The 23,803-nt window shown below is 38.8% G+C and overlaps 1 protein-coding gene across 1 annotated transcript; it reads left to right on the forward strand.

The window, feature by feature from the left end:
* Positions 1-21,998: 21,998 nt before the first annotated feature.
* Positions 21,999-23,155, forward strand: LOC104223151 (uncharacterized). The gene has a single exon (XM_009774524.2). The coding sequence runs from the start codon at positions 22,119-22,121 to the stop codon at positions 22,926-22,928; it is 810 nt and encodes a 269-aa protein (XP_009772826.1). The 5' UTR covers positions 21,999-22,118; the 3' UTR covers positions 22,929-23,155.
* The last annotated feature ends 648 nt before the right edge of the window (positions 23,156-23,803 follow it).

Genomic DNA, 23,803 nt, shown 5'->3' on the forward strand with positions numbered 1-23,803 from the left:
AAGTGCAAAATTTGGCTAAGACCCCGCAAAGCCAAGAACCTAAGATTTACTAGGAAGACCGAACCCTATGTGTGTTGCCTACGTAACACGCCCCGAAAAACGAGAATCAGGTATACGTAGTTCGGGCAGATTGGATACGGGCGAGAATTAAAAAAATAACTAATTTAGAGAAAACATATTTTTTGTCTTTTTTAAAAAAAATGATGAGACATGTAACTTCTTTTTGGATTTTTTTTCTTTTTCTTTTCTTTTTTTTGATTTTCTGATTTACGGAAAATGATGAAAAAATGCGAAATATCTTTTTTTTGAATTTTCAAGCTCTCTTTTTTTTAACAAGAATGTGACAGAAAATATAATCGGGCCCCACTCGCTTTATCTTTACACTTCAACCTCTTTTTCTTTTTCTTTTTCATTTTCCCTCAACTATCATTGGTCCGCCAAATGACCCTTTTACCCTTGAAGAAATGCAACATGTAGCACATAGGATGCATCAAGATGGTCTGTTATTTTAGGTACACCTGTCCTAGACGGACCCAACCCCTGTGTTGAGTCCCCAAAGTCAGATGCACGTGATGCAAACAAGCATTCCTACTAGAGATCCGACATGAGGTTGAGTTATTCTAGGTTCAAAACCTGGTATGTGTTCTAGACTGTGTACTCGAGCGGACAACTCGAGCCAAGGAGGGGCTACGTACCGGGAACCAAAAGGCCATCCGGCTTAGTAACTTGTCCGAGCCTCTTTCTTATTTCAAGGTATGACACTAATAGAATAAGGAGTCTCGACTAGGGAGCACATCCCCGAAGATGAGAAGAGAAGGGTTTCGTAGTAGTTTATATATACAGTTCAAATAATATCAAAGCGGTAAAAAGCAACATTTTGCACATTAGGCCCAAACATGTAATAAAATCAGATAATAAACAAAGCCAAATATAACAATTCATCTAAGCTCGAATTTTAAACCCTGAACCAAAAGTTCTGGGTTTTTCTCCCCAGCAGAGTCGCCAGAGCTGTCACACCTCCTTTTTACCTGCACCCACGGAAGGGAGGGTATAAAGGAATTTTTTCCAATTTAAGTGACAATCGAAACGGGATTATTTATTTTTAAAATTCAGAGTCGCCACTTGGGATAGTTTATGGTGTCCCAGGTCACCGGTTCAAATTCCGAATCGAGGAAAAGATTGACTGTGTATTACAGTCCGCGAACCCAGAAATCCGGGTAAGGAATTCTGTTAATCCGGGAGAAGGTGTTAGGCATTTCCGGATACCGTGGTTCTAGCACGGTCGCTCAACTGTTATAATTGGCCTATAATCTGATTTTAATACATATTTTAGCCTAGGGTACAATTTTAACTTTATAACTGCTTTTATTTAAATATTTTTTTAGGAAGATTCAACATCACATAAAATGTGCCTTGAACCACGTCACATAAATGCACCCGCAGTCCACAACACATTTATCTAACGTTGTTGAGACTCTGATTTGGGTCACATAAATGTGCACCCGAGTTTCGGAAGGTAAATTATTAAAATAATACACTTAAAGCAAATACGCGCTCGCAGCTTTGCGAGGGCCATGGGAATTCAACTAAACGGCACACCCCGATTTCTAGAGAGTTAATATTATTTTAAGTATCAACTGGATCAACTCCAAATTAATCCACACAAACCACTTTGATTTTGCATCCCCTAAATTCTAAACCATATTCATTTACAACTAATTAAATTCCTTCAACTAATCTAGCACGGCTCAACACACAAATGCAATCAAAAAATTACAATTGCTACTACTAGATTGTAACTGTGAAGCTAACCAGACAAAACTGAAAATCAGTATAGCATCAAAAGAAATCTAAAACTAAGAACGATTCACTGGATTCTATAGAACTTGGTAAAGCTCATGTGAGAAAAGCTCCAATACTTTGAGAGTTCAAATAAGAAACCAAATGAGATTCTAAGTTTTTTTGTTTATTGAGCAAATCAGTTTTTCCAAACACACAAGGCACATCCAATAATGGAGAATAACGAGCAGAACAAATACAGCATGCCAATAAAACTAAACAAACAAATTTTTTCAAACATTCAAATAATTGTAGAAATGGAAATGAAATGAACCTTAGAATTCTTCCTTTTACACTGAAAAATAGAGCTTCAAATCAAGCGCGTATCAATCACTACTTCGATCTCACGGATCCGAAATGAAGGGGTTCCAACAGATCCTCAAACCAGGACAATGAGCTGAGACAGGAAACATGAACGACGGCTCTGAAATTTCGAACACCTCCTCAGCTTTCACTCATTTTGGACAAAATCCAGAATACGAAACTTGCTTTTTATATCAATATTTCATATTTTGTTTTGGTTTCGATTGTGTTGGTATGTGTGTGTATGTGTTTTGGTGCGTGTGCGTGTGTGTTTGTTTCTCGTTTGAGCTGGTGATGGAGCTTGGCAGCTGTGAGGAGTTGGTTGTTGTGTGTTTGGCGTGGTGGTGTTGGCTGGTGGACTGAGCGATTGGTTTTGGCTGCGCGTTTTCCGGCTAGTTCCCTTCTTGTGGTGAAAAGAGGAGTTGAAGAAGATGAGGACGATGGGAAGGAGTCCTTCTAAGGTCTGTAACGGCTGTAGCTAGAGTCTTAGGGATTTTTGGTTTTTTGTGGCGTTAGGTTCTAGTAGGTCAAAAAAACAGCTGAAACTTGAGAGGGAAGGCTCATGGGTGTCATGGCTAGAAGTAGCGATGACAGAGAAGGAAGATAGCTGAAATGGTGTGTGTTGAGGGTGAGCTTGGTTGGCGTTTGGAGGTGGGGTGCGACGGGGAGGGGCTGCTGCTGCAGCTTCTAGCTTTTTAGGTTTTTTTTTTGGTTATTTTTCTTAGGAAGATGAAAGTACCTTGGTGTATTTCGGCTAATCAGATCTCTCAAGGTCTCCCCCTCAGATTTTTTAAGTGTTCTCTTTATGTAGAGTCTAGGTTTAGGTTATTATTTTGTGTATTTTGCCAATTAGTCCCTAGGTTTTTTTGTGTTAAGTCCTTAGGGTCTTTTTTATTTGTTTTTGTTCCAAAGAAGAGTATAGAAGGGTCCCTAGGCTTAATGGACTAATCCGAATTGGACCAAGAATTGGGCTCCAAAAACTCTTAAAATTGTGATACAACACCTTAATTGACTCATTTTAAAATAAGATAAAAATACTACACAATGCAAAACCTAACATGAAACTATTATATATTTTTTGTATTTTCAAAATTATATAAAGATAAAAATAAGGTACTATTTTTGTATATTTTTTTAAATTTTTTTTATGAAAGATACATACTAATTTTTTTTTTTGTAATTTTCCATTTTTATGACGAAAATAAAGTAAAGAAGTCAAAAATAGTTGAAATAACTATATTAGGCCTAAATTAAATATTTACATGCTAAAATATAAAAAATCTTGGGGAGGGTCAAAAATCACATGTCTACAACCATTAAAACAAGACTATTTTTTTGTATTTTTCAAGATTAAAAATGACTACAAAACATTAATGAGCCTATTTTGGTAATTTTCGTTTTCTTGTAATAAAATAAAGGTATAAGAGTAAAAATGAGTTGAAATAGTTATATTATGCCTAAATTAAATATTTATATGCTAAAATATGTAAAATCTTGGGGAGGGTCAAAAATCACATGTCTACACCGATCAAACAAGGCAGTCAATCTCTCTTATTTTGCAAGCATTGTGGCTCGCAAGGAAGATGAATAAGATCACTCTTACTTTGCTTATTTACTTTTATTGCTTTATTCACAACTCTTGTAGCCTAATCTCACGATTCATTTGACTAAGCTTTGACTCGAATCGGTTGCTAGTAACCTCACTAAAAATAATTTAATTGTTTATTTCTGAAATTATTTTTGGGTTAAATAGTTCTGGGTAGGACATTAATGTCTCGCTTTGTTCTTGCTATTTATTAAGCCATCAAAGGATGTGATGGGATGAATAATATTCGTCCACTTTTAAATGGGAATTTTGGATTAATCAAATGCCTTAATTGGATAATTCTTTATAGGGAGCGGTTCTTCATTCTATTCTGAATATCTATAAATATTTGAGTGTGAATTTGATTATTGATGTCTATAAATTTGAGATCGTTGTAAGAATCTGCAAACTTCAAATCCTGAGATAGCAGGTGTGGTAGCTAATTTAGTTTATGTTGATATATGAAACTAATTTCAACAACTGAGATAGCAAAAATACCTTCATGGACGTTAGTCATAATAATTGATTAATACCATGTCCCTTTCTGTCACGACCCGGTTTTTTCCACCTTCGGGAGTCGTGATGACGCCTACTTGTGAAAGCTAGGCAAGCCGACAGTTACAGTTTTACCATCATTATTATTAATTTAACAGGAATAGACAATACCTAAAAAATGATTATGAAATGCGGAAGTGATATAGCAAACCAACAGTCTAATACATAGCTACCCCCAAAGATCAGGTGTCACAATCCACGAACGACCAAGATTTTACTACAAATACAAGTCTGAAAGAAGTACAACTGTTCTCGAAGTAGAAGAGACATAATAAAATAAAATGGGGAAACGGGGATTTCAGGCTCTGCGGACGCCAGCAGATCTACCTTGGTCTCCTTGGACTGAAGGCAGCTACCTCAAGCTACTCACAAGGTCTGACACCGAAATCTGCACAAAAGAGTGCAGAGTGCAGTATCAGTACAACCGACCCCATGTACTGGTATGTGTCGAGCCTAACCTCGACAAAGTAGTGACGAGGCTAGGACACGATAACCATATAAACCTATGTAGTTAAATCATATACAAACAGAAGAATAATAACAAAAAATAACAGATAGATATAGGGAGGGGACATGCTGCGGGGAATATCAAATTCTAACAATAAAACAATAGAGAAGCATAATGAACATCATATTTGAATCAACAAGAATAATGAAACTGTAACACGTGCACGACATCACCCTTCTTGCTTTTACTCTCATTCTCACCATATGAAATAACAAAAACGGCACGGAATCACCTTTCGTGCATTACCTCTCATAATCATGGCACTGCATCACCCTTCGTGCATTAACTCTCACAATATTGGCACGACATCACCCTTCGTGTATTAGCTCTCAAATCATGGCACGACATTACCCTTCGTGCATTAACACTCACAATATCGGCACAGCATCACCCTTCGTGCATTAACACTCACTCACAATATCATGCACAACATCACCCTCCGTGCTTTACTCTCTTCCTCACCCAAACAACAGAAACAATACATCCCGGCAAGGGAATCAATAATATAAACAATAACATCCCGGCAAGGGAATCAGCTAAACCAATCTCGTTTCAACAGTTATTTCACAAAACAAATCTCAACTTGAGCCATTACTCAACAATGGTCAATTACCAAGAAACTTTCATAAGTCTTGTTCAACATTGATAGTCATCAATTTAAAAATGGACTGTACTTATTAGAGTCACAACAATCATGGTATAAGACTCACGGGCATGCGTGACACCAACGTATAGATACTCGTCACCACGCCTATATGTCGTACTCAACACTAACACGTAGCAAATAAGACCACAACTCATATTCCCTCAAGATAAGGTTAGACCAAACACTTACCTTAATTCGACGGACAAAATCAAGCCTCAATTACCGCTTTACCTCTCGATTCCGCTTCCAATCCGCTTGTATCTAGGCATAATTTACTTAATAACATCAATAAATGATAAAAAAACCAATTCTAATGCATGAATATAGATTTTCCAATGTTTTTCCCAAAAAGTGAAAAATCGACCTCGGTCCCGCTTGGTCAAAACTCGAAGTTCGAACTAAAATGTGATCACCCATTCACCCACGAACTCAAAATGCAATTAGTTTTGAAATCTGACCACAAATTGAGGTCCAAAATCCCCAAAATTTGAGCATCCTAATTTCTACCCAAAATCACCCAATTTCCCATGAAAAACCCTAGATTTTTTAGATGAAATCATGTAAAAATATGAATTAGATTGAAGAAGAAGAGTTAGAAATCACTTACCTATGACTTGGAGAAGTTTGGGTCTTTAAAAAATCGCCTAGGGATGTTTAGGGTTTGAGAAAATTGCAAAATGATGAAAATTCCGTCTGAAATCCCACTTAACAGGTCGCAGTTATCGCAATTCTGATTAGGGGTTCGCAATTGCGAACCCTTCACTGATGCCTTCGCATTTGCGAAGAAATTGTCGCATTTGCAACAGAAGGGCCATCGCAAATTCCAGCCAAAACATCGCATTTGCGAGGAGGCCTGCCCAGACCTGGTTCGCATTTGCGACATATTTGTCACATTTCCCAAGCATGTTCACTTCGCAATTGCGAAGCCTGATCTCGCAATTGCGAGATCAGAGGCCTGTGCAAAAATACCAGATGCGCAGCTGAGTTTCCTAAGTACAAATCACTCTGTGGCCTATCCAAAACTCACCAAAGCCCTCGGGGTTCTAAACCAAACATGCAAGCAAGTCTAAAAATATTATACGGACTTGCTCATGCGATCAAATCATCAAAATAACATCAACAACTACTAATTTAACCTCAAATTCATGAAATTCATAAGATAGTTTAAATTTTCCATTTTCTCAACCTAAGGTCCGATTTATATCAAATCAACTCTGATTCTTACAAAATTTCACAAATTTGACTTAAATATTATTTTAAACATATACCGCGCTCCAGAATCAAAATACGAGTCTGATACTATCAAGATCAAACACCATTTCATTTCCAAAAATCTTTATATTTTCCAGCAAATTATTTTCTTTAAAAATTCTTTTTTCGGGCTAGGGACCTCGAAAATTCGATTTCGGGCATACGCCCAAGTCCCATATTATTACGGACCCTACGGGACTGTCAAATTACGGGTCCGGGTCAGTTTCCAAAAATATTGACCGAAGTCAACTTTAATCAATTTTAAAGGCTAAATTCAATATTTCTCTTAAATTTCACATAAAAGCTTTCCGAAAATGCACCCGGAATACACACATAAATCGAGGTAAGACAAAAGGAGGTTTTTAAGGCCTCAAAAAACAGATTTTACTTTTAAAACAAGAGATGATCTTTTGGGTCATCATATTCTCCACCTCTAAAACAATCGTTCTTCCTCGAACGGACATAGAAAAGTACCTGAGTCGGTAAAAATATGGGGATATCCTCAGACTCCCAGGTCGCTACCTCAACAGGCTGACCTCTCTACTGAACATGAACTGAAGGGAAATTCTTCGATCTCAACTAATGAACCTGCCGGTCGAGGATAGTTACCGGCTCCTCCTCATAGGTCAAGTCCTTGTCCAACTAGACAGTGCTGAAGTCTAACACATGGAATGGATCGCTGTGATACTTCCAAAGCATGGACACATGAAATACTGGATGCACAGCTGATAAAATCGGCGGCAACGCAAGTCTGTAAGCCACCTCTCCCACTCGATCAAGAATCTCAAAAGGACCGATGAACCTAGGGCTTAGCTTGCCCTTCTTTCCAAATCTCATCACGCCCTTCATGGGCGATACCCAAAGCAATACTCGCTCTCCGACCATGAATGACACATCCCGAACCTTACGGTTGGCATAACTCTTTTGCCTTGACTGAGCCGTACGAAGCCTATCCTGAATGAACTTAACCTTGTCCAAGGCATCCTGTACAAAATCCCTGCCCAACAACCGAGCCTCCCCCAGCTCAAACTACCCAACTGGCGATCGATACCATCTATCATATAATGCCTCATTGGGAGCCATCTGGATGCTCGACTGATAGCTATTGTTGTAGGAAAACTCCGCTAATGGCAAGAACTGATCCCGTGAACCTCCAAAATCAATAACACATGCTCGGAGCATATCCTCTAAAATCTGAATAGTACGCTCAGACTGTCCGTCTGTCTGAGGATGAAATGTTATGCTCAACTCGACCCGCATACCAAACTTACGCTGAACACCCCTCCAGAAGTGCGAGGTAAATTGCATACCTCGGTCAGAAATAATAGACATAGGCATACCATGAAGGCGAACAATCTACTGGATATAGATCTCAGTTAACCTCTTAGAAGAATAGGATACTGCCACAGGAATGAAATGTGCTGACTTGGTCAACCTATCAACAATAACTCATACCGCATCGAACTTCCTCTGAGTCTGTGGGAGTCCAACAATGAAGTCCATAGTGATACGCTCCTACTTCCACTCAGGAATCTCGATCTTCTGAAGCAAACCACCAGGTCTATGATGCTCGTACTTTACCTGCTGATAATTCAAACACTGAGCTACATATTCTATAATATCCGTCTTCATCCTCCTCCACCAATAATGTTGTCACAAATCCTGATACATCTTAGCGGTGCCCAGATGAATAGAATACCGGGAACTATGGGCCTTCTCTAGAATCAACTCACGAAGTCCATCCATATTAGGCACACAAACTCGACCCTACATCCTCAAAACTCCATCATCTCCAACTGTAACCTGCTTGGAACCACTGTACCGTAGTGTGTCGCTAAGGACAAGCAAATGAGGATCATCGTATTGCCAATCTCTAATATGCTCAAATAATGAAGAATGAGCGACTGTGCAAGCTAAAACACGGGTGGCTCAGAAACATCCAACCTCACGAACTAATTGGCTAAAGCCTAAACATCCAAAGCAAGAAGTTTCTCACCGACCGAAATATATGCAAGGCTGCCCATACTGGCTGACTTCCTACTCAAAGCATCAGCCACTACATTGGCCTTCCTGAGATGATACAAGATGGTGATATCATAGTCTTTCAATAACTCCAACCACCTTCTCTACCTCACCTTTATCTCCTTCTGCTTGAACAAATACTGTAGACTCTTGTGATCCATGAACACCTCACATGGCACGCCATATAAATAATGCCTTCAAATCTTCAGCGCGTGAACAATGGTTGCTAGCTCCAAATCATGAACTGGATAATTCTTCTCGTGAATCTTTAACTGTCATGAAGCATATGCAATAACCTTGCCATTCTGCATCAACACCGCACCAAGTCCAATATGAGATGCATCACAATATACTATATATGGCCCTGACCCTATGGGCAATACCAATACTGGCGCCGTAGTCAAAGCTGTCTTGAGCTTCTGAAAGCTCGCCTCACACTCATCCGACCACCTAAACTGGGCACCCTTCTGGTCATCTGGGCTGCTATAGATGAAAACCCCTCCACAAACCAACAATAATAGCCCGCCAATCCCAAAAACCTCTGGATCTTTGTAGTTGACGTGGGTCTAGGCCAGTCCTTGACTGCCTCAATCTTCTTAGGATCCACCTGAATACCCTCTGATGATACAACGTGACCCAAGAATGCAACTGAACTCAACCAAAACTCACATTTCAAAAACTTAGCATACAATTGTTTGTCTCTTATAGTCTAGAGAACAACTCAAAGATGATGCTTATGGTCTTCTCGGCTACGGGAAATCAAGATATCATCAATGAAAATGATCACAAAAGAATTTAGATAGGGATTGAACACTCGATTCATCAAATCCATAAATGATGCTGGGAATTTGTCAACCCAAATGACATCACTAGGAACTCATAATGCCCATACCGAGTCCGAAAAGTTATCTTAGGGACATCAGATGCCCTAATCCTCAACTGATAGTAGCCAGATCTCAAATAGATCTTCAAAAACACTTTGGCACCCTGAAGCTGATCAAACAAGTCATCAATCCTCGGCAATGGATACTTGTTCTTAATGGTAACATTGTTCAACTGCCGATAATCAAAGCACATCCTCATCGATCCATCCTTCTTCTTAACAAACAACACTGGCGCACCCCAAGGCGAGATTCTAGGTCTGATAAAACCCTTATCAAGCAAGTTTTGTAGCTGCTCCTTCAATTCTTTCTACTCTAGCGGGGCCATACGATATGGGGGGATAGAAATGGGCTGAGTGCCTGGAGCCAAATCAATGCAAAAGTCGATATCCCTGTCGGGTGGCATCCCCGGAAAGTCTACAGGAAAAACCTTTGGAAACTCCCGAACAACTGGCACGGAATCCATAGAAGGAACCTCAGCAGTAGAATCACGAACATACGCCAAGTAAGCCAAACACCCCTTCTCGACCATACGCCGAGCCTTCATATAAGATATGACCCTACTGGTAGAATGACCAGGAGTCCCTCTCCACTCCAATTGAGGCAACCCCGGCAAAGATAAGGTCACAGTCTTAGCGTGACAGTCCAATATGGCATGATAAGGTGACAGCCAATCCATCCCAATATGACATCAAAATCAACCATATCCAGAAGTAAGAGATATACACCGGTCTCAAGACCCCCAATAATAACCACACACGAGTGATAGACACGATCTACAACAATAGAATTACCCACCGGTGTGGACACATATATAGGAACACTCAAAGAATCACGAGGCACAACCAAATATGTAGCAAAATAAGATGACACATAGGAGTATGTAGACCCTGAATCAAATAGAACTGAAGCATCTCTACTGCAAACGAAAACCATACCTGTGATAACGGCATCGAATGCCTCAGCCTCAAGTCTAGCTGGAAAAGCATAACATCAGGGTTGGGCCCCACCACTCTGAACTGCATCCCCGGGACGACCTCATGTTGGCTAGCCTCCACCTCTAGTGACCTGACCTCCACCTCTAATGATCTGACCTCCACCTCTAGCTGCCTGACCCCTACCTCTAGCTGGTCGAGCGGGCGGTGGAACACCCGATGCATGAACCATGGCACGAGAACCCTGATGTTGAGAACTACTTGATGCTCAAGGGCAAAATCTAGCAATGTGCCTCGAATCGCCACAAGTATAACAAGTCCTCGGCTGCTGAGACTGCTGACCCTGAAACTGACCCTGACAGCTTGAGTAACCACCCTGAAAGCTCTAGAGCACAGGTACACTGATAGGACCTAGTGGTGCACTATAGGGTAGCTGATCTGAATACTACATATGAGAACCACAGCCACCTAGAGCACCGTGAGAAGCCTGTAGTGCTGAATAAAATGGCCTGGGGGGATGGCCTCTACCAAAAGAACCACTGTCTCCAAACGAAGAACCACTGAATCGACCAAAATTATGGGGCCTCTTGTCAGGCCCCTGACCACTCCCCTGTGATAGAACTATCTCAACTCACCTGGCCACATTGCCTGCATCCGTGAAAGAAATCTCACTCCTTGTCTCCTTAGCCATCTGCAATCTGATAGGCTGAGCTAGTCCCTCAATAAACCTCCTTACCCTATCTCTATCGGTGGAAAGTATAAGAAGTGCATGATGGGCCAAGTCAATAAATCTGCTTTTCATACTGAGTGACGGTCATAGAACCCTGCTAGAGACACTCAAACTACCTCCAATAGTCCTCTCTCTGAGTGATAGGAAGAAACTTCTCCAGAAATAGCTGAGAGAATTGATCCCAAGTCAAGGACGGTGACCCAGCTGGTCTAGCCAAACAATAATCCCTCCACCAAGTCTTGGCGGAACCTGACAGACAAAAAGCAGCAAAGTCGACCCCATTGGTCTCCACTATCCCCGTGTTCTCTAGAACCTCATGACAACTGTCCAAATAGTCCTGGGGATCCTCTGAAGATATACCGCCATATGTGGTAGTAAAAAGCTTGGTGAACCTGTCCAGTCTCCACAAGGCATCAACAGACATGGCTGCTTCATCACCGGTCTGAGCTACAATACCCGGCTGGACTATCCCAACTGGCTGAGCTGCTAAAGTCTGAAACTGGGGAGCCATCTGCTCCGAAGTGCGAGTAGTAGGAGTCTGGGCTCCGCCTCCAGCCTAAGAGACAACTGGTGCTACAGGGAATATGCCTGCCCGAGTGACAGTCTCCATAAGGGCCACTAGACGGACTAGAGCATCCTGGAGTACCGGGGTGGCGATGAACCCCTCTATAACCTGAGCTGGCCCTGCTGGAACTGTCTGGGCTGGAACCTCATCCTCAAACTCTACCTGAGGCTATGCCACTGGTGCTGCTGCTCGAGTTCTAGGCTGAGCCCTGCCTTAGCCTCTAGCAAGGCCGCGGCCTCTGCCCTTAGCACGGCCTCGGCCTCTGCCCCTCACAGGATCTGCTACTGGGGGCTCAGGCTGCGGGTCAGCTGATGAAGCGGTACGTATTCTCACCATCTGCGAAAGAACAGAGTGGAAGATCAATTAGTATTGAGAAATCAAGTCGCACGACAGGAAAGAATAGATGTGAAGTTTTCCTAAACTCTGTAGCCTCTGGGGGATAAGTACAGACGTCTCTGTACCGATCCCTCAAACTCTACCTAGCATGTTCGTAAATTGTGAGACCTAGGCAACCTAGAGCTTTGATACCAACTTGTCACGACCCAGTTTTCCCCACCTTCGGGAGTCGTGATGGCGCCTACTCGTGAAAGCTAGGCAAGCCGACAGTTATAGTTTTACCATCATTATTATTAACTTAATAGGAACAGACAATAACTAAAACAAAATAATTATGAAATGCGGAAGTGATATAGCAAACCAACAGTTGAATACATAGATACCCCCAAATATCGAGTGTCACAATCCACGAACGACTAAGATTTTACTACAAATACATGTCTGAAAGAAGTACAACTGTTCTCGAAGTAGAAGAGACAGAAGAAAATAAAACGGGGAAGGGGGACTTCAGGCTCTACGGACGTCAGCAGATCTACCTTGGTCTCCTTGGACTGAAGACAGCTACCTCAAGCTACTCACAAGGTCCGACACCGAAATCTGCACAAAAGAGTGCAGAGTGCAGTATCAGTACAATCGACTCCATGTACTGGTAAGTGTCGAGCCTAACCTCGGCGAAGTAGTGATGAGGTTAGGACACGACAACCATATATACCTGTGTAGTTAAATCATATACAAATAGAACAATAATAACAGATAGATATGGGAAGGGGACATGTTGCGGGGAATATCAAATTCTAACAATAAACCAATAGAGAAGCATAATGAACATCATATTTGAATCAACAAGAATAATGAAACTGTAACACATACACGGCATCACCCTTTGTGCTTTTACTCTCGTTCTCACCAACAGAAATGACACGGCATCACTCTTCGTGCATTACCTCTCATAATAATGGCACAACATCACCCGTCGTGCATTAACTCTTATAATATCGGCACGACATCATTATTCGTGCATTATCTCTCAAATCATCACCCTTCGTGCATTAACACTCACAATATCGGCACGACATCACTCTTCGTGCATTAACACTCACTCATAATATCATGCACGGCATCATCCTTCGAGCTTTACACTCTTCCTCACTCAAACAATAGAAACAATACATCCCAGCAAGGGAATCAACAATATAAACAATAATATCCCGGCAAGGGAATCAACTATAACCATTCTCGTTTCAACAGTTATTTCACAAAACAAATCTCAACTTGAGCCATTACTCAACAATGGTCAATTACCAAGAAACATTCATAAGCCTTGTTCAACATTGATAGTCATCAATTTAAGCCTGGACGGTACATATTAGAGTCACAACAATCATGGTATAAGACTCACAGGCATGTGTGACACTAACATATAGATACTCGTCACCACGCCTATACGTCATACTCAACACTAACATGTAGCAAATAAGACCACAACTCATATTCCTTCAAGCTAAGGTTAGACCAAATACTTACCTCAATTCCACGGACAAAATCAAGCCTCAATTACCGCTTTACCTCTCGGTTCTACTTCCAATCCGCTTGTATCTAGTCATAATAAATGCTAAACAAACCAATTCTAATGCATGAATATAGATTTTCCAATGTTTTCCCCCAAAAAGTCAAAAATTGACCCCGGACCTGCTTGGTCAAAACTCGAAGTTCGAACCAAACCCCGATCACCCATTCACCTACGAACTCAAATAGGCAATTAGTTTTGAAAGCTGACCTCAAATTGAGATCCAAATCCCCAAAATTTAAAAATCCTAATTTTTACCCAATTTCCAATAAAAAACCCTAGATTTTGAGATGAAATCATGTAAAAAGATGAATTAGATTGAAGAAGATGAGTTAGAAATCACTTACATATGATCTGGAGATGTTTGGGTCTTTGAAAATCACCTAGGGATGTTTAGGGTTTGAGAAAATTGTAAAATGATCAAAATCTCGTCTGAAATCCCACTTAACAGGTCGCAGTTATCGCAATTGCGATCAGGGGTTCGCAATTGCGAACCCTTTGAAACATTGTTGCCTTCGCATTTGCGACAGAAGGGCCATCGCAAATTCCGACCAAAACATCGCATTTGTGAGAAGGGCCTGCCCAGGCCTAGTTTACATTTGCGACATATTTGTCGCATTTCCCAGGCCTGTTCACTTGGCAATTCTGAAGCCTGATCTCGCAATTGCGAGATCATAGGCCTGTGCAAAAATACCAGATGTGCAGCTGAGTTTCCTAAGTCCAAATCACTTAGCGGCCTATCTAAAATTCACCCGAGCCCTCGGGGTTCTAAACCAAACATGCACGCAAGTCTAAAAATATCATACGGACTTGCTCATGCGATCAAATCATCAAATAACATCAACAACTACGAATTTCACCTCAAATTCATGAAATTCATAAGATAGTTCAAATTTTCCATTTTCTCAACCTAAGGTCCGATTTATATCAAATCAACTCTGATTCTTACAAAATTTCACAGATTCGGCTTAAATATTATTTTAAACCTGTACCGGACTCCGAAATCAAAATATGGGCCTGATATCATCAAGATCACACACCATTTCATTTCCAAAAGTCTTTATATTTTCCCGCAAATAATTTTTCTTAAAAATTCTTTTCTCGGGCTAGGACATCAGAATTCGATTCTGAGCATACGCTCAAGTCCCATATTTTACTATGGACCCTACGGGATGGTCAAATCACAGGTCCGGGTCTATTTACCAAAAATATTGACCGAAGTTAACTTTAATTGATTTTAAAGGCTAAATTCAATTTTTCTCTTAAATTTCACATAAAAGCTTTTCGAAAACGCGCCCGGACTGCGCATGTAAATCGAGGTGAGACAAAAGGTGGTTTTTAAAGCCTCGGAACACAGATTTAACTTCTAAAACAAGAGATGACCTTTTGGGTCATCATATTCTCCATATCTAAGATAACCGTTCGTCTTCGAACGGACACAGAAAAGTACCTGAGTCGGTGAAAAAATGGGGATATCGGCTCCGCATATCAGACTCGGACTCCCAGGTTGCTGCCTCAACAGGCTGACCTCTCTACTACATACGAACTAAAGGGAAATTCTTTGATATCAACTGACGAACATGCCGGTCTAGGATAGCTACCAGCTCCTCCTCATAGGTCTAGTCCTTGTCCAACTAGACAGTGCTGAAGTCTAACACGTGGGATGGATCGTCGTGATACTTCCGAAGCATGGGCACATGAAATACTGGATGCATAGCTGATAAACTCGGCGGCAATGCAAGTCTGCAAGCCACCTCTCCCACTCGATCAAGAATCTCAAAAGGACCGATGAACCTAGGGCTTAGCTTGCCCTTCTTTCCAAATCTCATCACGCCTTTCATGGGCGATACCCGAAGCAACACTCGCTCTCTGACCATGAATGCCACATCTCGAACCTTACGGTCGGCATAACTCTTTTACCTGGACTGAACTGTACGAAGCCTATCCTAAATGATCTTAACCTTGTCCAAGGCATCCTGCACCAAATCCGTGCCCAACAATCGAGCCTCCCCCGGCTCAAACCACTCAACTGGCGATCGACAACGTTTACCATATAATGCCTCATATGGAGCCATCTGGATGCTTGACTGATAGTTATTGTTGTAGGCAAACTCCGCTAATGGCAAGAACTGATCCAACGAACCTCCAAAGTCAATAACACATGCTCGGAGCATATCCTCCTAAATCTGAATAGTACGCTCGGATTGTCCGTCCGTCTGAGGATGAAATGTTGTGCTCAACTCGACCCGCGTACCCAACTCACGCTGAACAGCCCTCCAGAAATGCGAGGTAAACTGCGTACCTCGGTCAGAAATAATAGACACGGGCACACCATGAAGGCGAACAATCTCCCGGATATAGATCTCAGCTAACCTCTCAGAAGAATAGGAGACAATCACAGGGATGAAATGCGATGACTTGGTCAGCCTATCAATAATAACCCATACTGCATCAAACTTGTATCTACCATCCTAAAAATATTAGGGATCCACTCGTATCTACTATTCTAGAAATTTCTCCCACAAAGGGCAAGTATCTCGATAGTTGTTAACTATTGAGAGCGACATACGAAAGTGGGATGATCATGTAAATGTTGGACTTAGACTATAAATACCCCCACTCTCTTATAATTATGGTTCATTGAGTTTTCTCTCAACTTACTCGTTAATCACATCTATTGTATTCCGATCAAACTAGGCTGTCAATCTCTCTTATTTTGCAAGCATTGTGGCTCGCAAGGATGATCAATAAGATCACTCTTACTTTGCTTATTTACTTTTGCTTTATTCACAGCTCTTGTAGCCTAATCCCATGTTTCATTTGACTAAGCTTTGATCCGAACCGGTTGCTAGTAACCTCACTAAAAATAATTTAATAGTTTATTTCTGAAATTATTTTTGGGTTAAATAGTTCTCGGTAGGACTTTAATGTATCATTTTATTCTTGCTATTGTTTAAGCCATCAAAGGATGTGATGGGATGAATAATATTCGTCCACTTTTAAGAGGAATTTTTGATTAATCAAATACTTTAGTTGGATAAATTCTTGATAGGGAGCGATTCCTCATTCTATTATGAATATCTATAAATATTTGACTGTGAACTTGATTATTAATGTCATAAATTTGAAATCGTTGTAGGAACCTGCAAACTTACAAATCCAGAGATAGTAGGTGTGGTAGCTAATTTAGTTGATGTTGATATATGAAACTAATTTCAACAACTGATAGCAGAAATACCTGCATGGCCGTTAGTCATAATAATTGATTAATCCCATGTCCCTTTCACAACTAAGTTTGGAAGCATATTTTATGATTTTATCTAGCTAATCACTTGTCGTTTTATTATTAGGATGATATATTAAAAGAAAATTTATTTGATGCTATTTCCTCTCCGCGAGCTCAAAGTCAATTTCGGTATAGATTGCTTCCAGAACAAGAAATTAATGTTTATATCCCTCATCGTTGAACATGAAGATGTGCTGTTTTTAAGTGTTACTATTAATTATATCTTGTATTAAGATTTAGGAATATCTTTATGATCTCTTTTTTAATTCATGTCTTTCTAGAAATGGTTTCGTCCAGTCCTGGTCTTCTAGTCTAGAAAGCGATTTAATTGTTATTTGCTCCCTCCAGTCTGTTTAGTTACGCGGAGGATGCTTTGCAGATGCCGATACTTTTGTTTAAGTTCGTGTATACGTACTACAGGTTCAAATTTGACCTTGACCAACTTATTATAATACCAAAGTATCTAGAAGTGAACTTCAATGATTTCACCTACACCTCTGTTACACCTTTGTGTGTACGTTTTCATAATTGAATTTGTTGTATTATAATAATTATTGATTCAGAACACAATATTTATCAAAAAATATTGTTATTATCACATAGAGTCAACCCTATTTATAACAATCTTTTTTGTTTTTATAGTGAATGGTTGTTATACACATATATCAACATTTGACGTTTAAATATTTTTTGGCCTCTATAAATAAAATTATTAAAAAATTAATTATTTTTCGTTTTCTAATATTACATATAAAAGACAAGAAAATTATTCAAATTTAAAAACTCAAAAAATAAGCATATTTCACTAGTTAAATATTGAAGAAAGCTAATATATTATTAATAAACTCATAACTAAATGTATAAAGATTTAAACACTAAGGCACATATTTTAAAGCTATTTAAAAAAATAAATTCTTTCAAGATTAATGAAAGAACTTTGTAATTGTAGTTTTTTTCGTAGATTTTGTTCTCTTACTAACGATATAATGCTTGAATTGGCAAAGGTTCGTATCTAAATTTTCAGCAAAAAAAAGAAATCCAATAGTTTTTCCTTGAAGACAATCTAAGAGCTTAACAGTTAAATTTTCTATCTAAATATTTTTTGGTATTTTTTCAATGGAAAAAATATTATGTCTAAATCATCAAATCTTATGTCTTATGCAAAATAGAAAATTTTGTGCAATGGTAAAAGATTATGTGCATATTTTTAGAATTATAATTAGTAACCTTAAAGATTCTAAATGGTTGTTATAAAGCGGTATTTTTACAAAGAGCGTTCTGCTATAAATATGGATGTTGCAGTTATAGGTAAAAAATTATTATAGAGAGGTAAAATATAACTTTAAAAAACGGTTCTGAGGAAAACTTGCTTTTATAGTGAATGACTATTATATAGGGATGTTATTATAAAGAGGTTTGACTGTATATATATTTATGTTATGTATAATATAATGGTAAAATTAGAAATTTCACTAAGAGTATTTATGGTTTAAGATCTATATATTTTGACCAATATATACAATAGAATAATTGTTTATATACTCAACACAATTTTTATATGAAGGTTGTTCAACTGAGCACCTTTCATTCTATGTGGCTATGTCATTAATATATAAATACAGGACTAGGAATCCAGAATCCTAACCATTTAACCCTCACTGTGTTTGAGTTCTGGGTTTATAATTTAGTACTTTTCAGCAATACTAATAGGTTTTACAAAAATAAGTTCATGTTTATACTAAAAGTTATGAGATCAAATAAACCCATCAATATTACTAGATTTGCCGTTGATAATACATATTAGGTTCATATGAATTTGATGAGTCTATATTGCATTAAATGGTACCCACCGCCTAATAATTTTATCAAGCTTAATATTGACGGCGCCTTCAATCAATCAACCAACAGATCGGGAGCTACAGGAACTTTTTGCAACTCCACTAATCAATGATCCGGGGATTCACAACCAGTTTAACTTGCTTCTCTAAAGTTGAACTAATAGCAATTCGGCTAGGCCTATAGTTAGCTAAGGACTTTAACCTCGGGCCACTTCAAATAGAAACTGATTCACAGGTACCATGTATCATGGTCGAACATGGTAATGAACTTTACTTGCCTATTATTTCTGACTGCGTATCACTGATGCTAGAACTGGATCGCGTGGAGCTTTACCGTGAAGCTAATGTTGTAGCAGATGCCTTGGCTAAGCATGTCATGAACCTCACACCATCAGATAGATAACAATCATGACATCTCTTATATTACTTTTCTCCTCCCCCCTTTGCTTTATCAGCTTTCAATAAGGACTCGAACGGTCTTGGCTTGTTATAACTATAACTATTACGTTATTTAATTTCGGATATAAGTCTCCTTATTAGCAAAAAAAAAAAAGATATACATTATCACCTTAATCCGTATGTCTTATGATTAAATTGTTCAATTTAACATAATTAACTTCAGTAGTATCTTTTTTCCAAATTGCACCCTACGCTCTTTGCGAGGATTTTAAACTAAAAGACGAAGCAATATCATTCCTACTTCCAATGTTATATATTGGTTTACCATTTCTCTGTGACTGAATTTCAAGATAGTATTATGAGAATTTTCTACTTTTTTTTTGTTTAAGAGGGGGGGGGGTGGGGGGAGGAGGGTTGTTGTATAGTGGAAACAGATCTATGGGGGACCTAATTTCACTTGTCGTTGAACTGAAAAAGTATTAAGACTCCTGCTGATAATATATGACTCGCCGAAGAAAATATACGGTGAAACATTTATGCCATAGCAACTCCAAAAAATGCAGATCAACAATTCCATTGATTTGGTCAGAATGCAGTATATATGCGGCATCAACTTGACTTCTATCATTAATTAAATTCATGTACGAGAGAAATCAAAATAGAAAAGAAAGTTAGTAAAAGTACCCGTTTTTTTTTTTTTTTTTTATTGTATGACCCCTGCTTTCTTAGCTAATTCCAAAAAAAATTATATATTTTAATTTATTTGGATGAGTTTAAATCTTAATATATATGATACTCTCTTTTAAAAACTATTGATATAACATGTTTAATACCATAACTCCTTCTACATGCTGATAGTATTCTTGGTGCGCGCGTATAAAACTTATTTATCAAAAGTATATTTCACTAAAAATATGGTAAAAATGATCTCTTAAGGATCAAATTCAAATAGAAAGCAATTGATCTGGATACTATTTGCTTCCTTAATACAATTAGTAGGATCCTTAGAGTCCACTTTTTCCCATACTAGTGATCTCATTGTCTTATTTACTAATTTCCTATAGGAAAAGTCAATATAACGAAAATAAAATTCTTAATGGGCCATAAAGGCATAAAATGGAACTTCACCTTTTTTAATGGGTGAAAATAAAAAATAGCCAGATTTACAAATGGTAATTGAAATATAGCCACAGTTTTAAAAGTAGTCGAAATTTAGCCACTTTCATCTAAAGACAAATCTGAACCAAAACATTATTCAAAATCCGAAAAATACTGGAGTTCAAATTTTTTACATGTGAACTTCCTTCATAACATCCTGGAATTTCATAATGTGCTAGAGTTCCAATAGAATATGCTGGAAGTTCATATACATGTGCTTCGATCTCCAGTATATTATGTTGAAACTTTTCGTGTTAGAGCAAAATAGTGACTATTTTTTAATGACTTTGCAAACGTTGGCTATTTTTCAATTACCAATCCGAAAACTGGCTAGTCCGTGCTATTTTAACTTTTCTAATCAATTAAACAAATCATATAACATGAAATAGGGTGCACACACGAAAGAAAAGAAGATTAAAACAAAAAGAAAAAGTAACATGATAAATGGGCCTAAATGACGTATTGCATGACAAGAGAGGGAGAAATTCAAAAATAGCCAGATTTACAACTGGTCGTTCAAAAATAACCCAGTTTCAAAAGTAATCGAAATTTAACCACTTTTCATGTAAAGATAAATTCTGAGCGAAAACAGTGTTCAAAACCAGGAAAGTACACCAGTATATTATACTGGAGTTTCAGCATAAGTATGCTTGAACATCAGCATATTATACTGGAGTTCCAAGATAAGTATGCTGGAACCAGTGGCGGAGGCAGGATCTCCACGAAAGGGGTTCAAAAAAAAAAAATTGTATCTAGTGGGAATTGAACTCATGACCTTATGTAGATTTTGAACCCCCTTGACCACTAAACTACACTTTTGGATTGTGTTAAGGGGGTTCAAAACTTAATATATAGAGGTAAAAAACAGATTTTGCCTTATATATACAGTGTATTTTTTCGGCGAAAGGGGTTCGGGTGAACCCCCTTGCGCCCCCTAAATCCGCCCCTGGCTGGAACTCCAGCATAATATGATGGAGTTCCAACATAAGTACACTAGAACTCCAGCATAATATACTGGAGTTCCAGCAAGTATAATTGTCCAGTATAATATACTGGAGTTTGGAGCACCGGTGCTCCAGTCTCCAGTATATTATACTGGAGTCAGCAAATTATACCGGTCCAGCTTAATATGCTGGAGTTCATACACAGGTGCACCGAACTCCAGTATATTATGCTGGACCGGTCTCTGTTGCACCAAAATAGTAGCTATTTTTCATTGACTTCGTAAACACTGGCTATTTTTGAATGACCAGTTCAAAAACTGGCTATACCACGCTATTTTTACGACAAAAGAACGTGGCAAGAAAGGCAAAAAAAAAGAAGGTAACTTGTTAAATAGTCCTAAATGACGTATTACATGACTATAAATAAATTACTAAGAAATACATTAAATCAGCATTAATACACAAGCCCCATAAGTTCATAAAAATTTTAAATTAAACTCCATAAGTTTAGTCTTCTAGAAACACCCGTGCGAAGTGATGGGCCCACCAATCTCTTTTCCTACAAGGTAAAAAAAATCACTTTCCGAGAAAACAAAAAGGAAATAAGAGCACTTCCTAAACCCCTTCAAACACTATATATAAAAGGAACCCCAGCACAGCTCAGAACAGAACAAACAATTCTCTTTCCCTACATAGAACAGCACAGCATAAAAAACCTACACAGAGAAAACGAACCTACACAGCTATACTTAATCACGCAAAACAAAATCATGCAGGAAGCCATAGACGATAATTATTTGTGCCCTAGCTTTAGTAGCTTCGGATACTTGGCTAAAATTGCCGCTAAAATCTCCGATGAATTTCAGGAGGCAGCGGAGGAGAACGCTACCGATAGCTTCGACGGAGATAACAGTGAGGAATTAGATTTTGAATTCTCAACCATGGAACTCATCTACGGCGGTCAAACTGAATTTCAGTCAATTTTCCCTGTTTTCAACCGCGATCTATTATTAAACGTTAACGATGAATCGTCGTCGTCGGATGCCGTTGATAGTGAAATTCGAATTCCGTTGAAGAGCTTTTTCCTAGAAGAACTGGAATCAACGACGACGTCTGCGTCGGAGGCGTCATCGGATGTGGATGAATTGGAGATTTTACCGCCGGGAACTTATTGTGTGTGGAAGCCGAAGATAAGCAACCCGTCACCGGGAAAATGTAAGAAGAGTAAATCAACTGGATCGGCGCCGAAGCGATGGCCGAAGCTTCGAGATTTGTTACGGCGGAGTAATAGCGACGGCAAGGACACTAGTTTTGTATTTCTCACACCGAAAAAGTCAATAAAAAGCGAAACAACAAATTTGGGTGAGGTCGTAAAGGCGGCCGGAAAATCGAAGCAGCTGAAAGGAAGTGGTACGGGCGGAGAGTCGCCGGTGGCGGCTTACATACGAAATAGAGCGGCCAACCAAGTTGATAAGAATAGAAGAAAATCGTATTTACCGTATAGGCAAGACCTAATAGGATTTTTCGCCAGCGTTAATGGTTTGACTAATGGTTTGAGCAGAAGTTATCGGCCATTCTAACACCATGCAGATGTCAATGGAGGCAAAAAAAACCTAAGTTATTTTTTTCTATATATTCAAGTTTTGAAGGAAGAGTTGTCTCTTAGTATCATAGGAGATTGCCAGTATCTTGGCCGATACTACCATCATAAAAAGAACCAAGCAAATACCTCAAGTCATCGATTAATTTCAAGTTTTTCCTTTGTGATTTTTTCACCAACCATCTCAAAATATATGTCACTTATTTCTAAGTTCCTAATTTTTAAATTAAAGAATGACTAATATTTTAAAATGTTTGTGCAGTAACATTTCCTTGGGAGAGATTACTGCAAAGTGCAAATTTTGCTTGTCTTTGATCTTTCGGATTATAGATTATATATGAATTTTTTATTACTTTATTCCTTACGAACTTACATGGCAAAGAGAGCAGCGAATGCGTCAAACCTGACAGAGAGGAAAGTAGACTCTTTTAAATGGAAATAAATGAAATGAAAAAACTTAAGCAAGTGTTGTCTAATAAATGGCGAATAGCTATTATACCATTCATTTCTGGCCGTCAACCCCTACCTGTGTTTAAAAGGTAATAGTGAACCCTATCATAACAAGCATCTCAATTGATTTTGTGGTTCTTTACAAATATGTTCTGTTTATAACCCTATCTTTTTTTTTACACACAGGAATTTGTCTTTTAGAGACCTAAAAATATTGTTTTCTTATTGTAAAGAGGCATGATGTACAAATAACACCATAGCGTGTCTTATTTAGGACGAATAGTAATGAATATTGGCGTCCTTCTACTACTCCCTTCGATCCACAATAAGTGGCCAATTTGCTTGTGACACATCTATTAAGGAAATACTAGATTCTAGACGAAAATAGTTAGTATAACTCAACTA

This window comes from Nicotiana sylvestris, chromosome 9, assembly GCF_000393655.2.
Source record: "Nicotiana sylvestris chromosome 9, ASM39365v2, whole genome shotgun sequence".
NCBI lineage: Eukaryota > Viridiplantae > Streptophyta > Magnoliopsida > Solanales > Solanaceae > Nicotiana > Nicotiana sylvestris.

What these genes read in the sequence shown, in the direction of transcription:
- LOC104223151 (XM_009774524.2), top strand. Translation starts at nt 22,119, where the DNA reads ATGCAGGAAGCCATAGACGATAATTATTTGTGCCCTAGCTTTAGTAGC.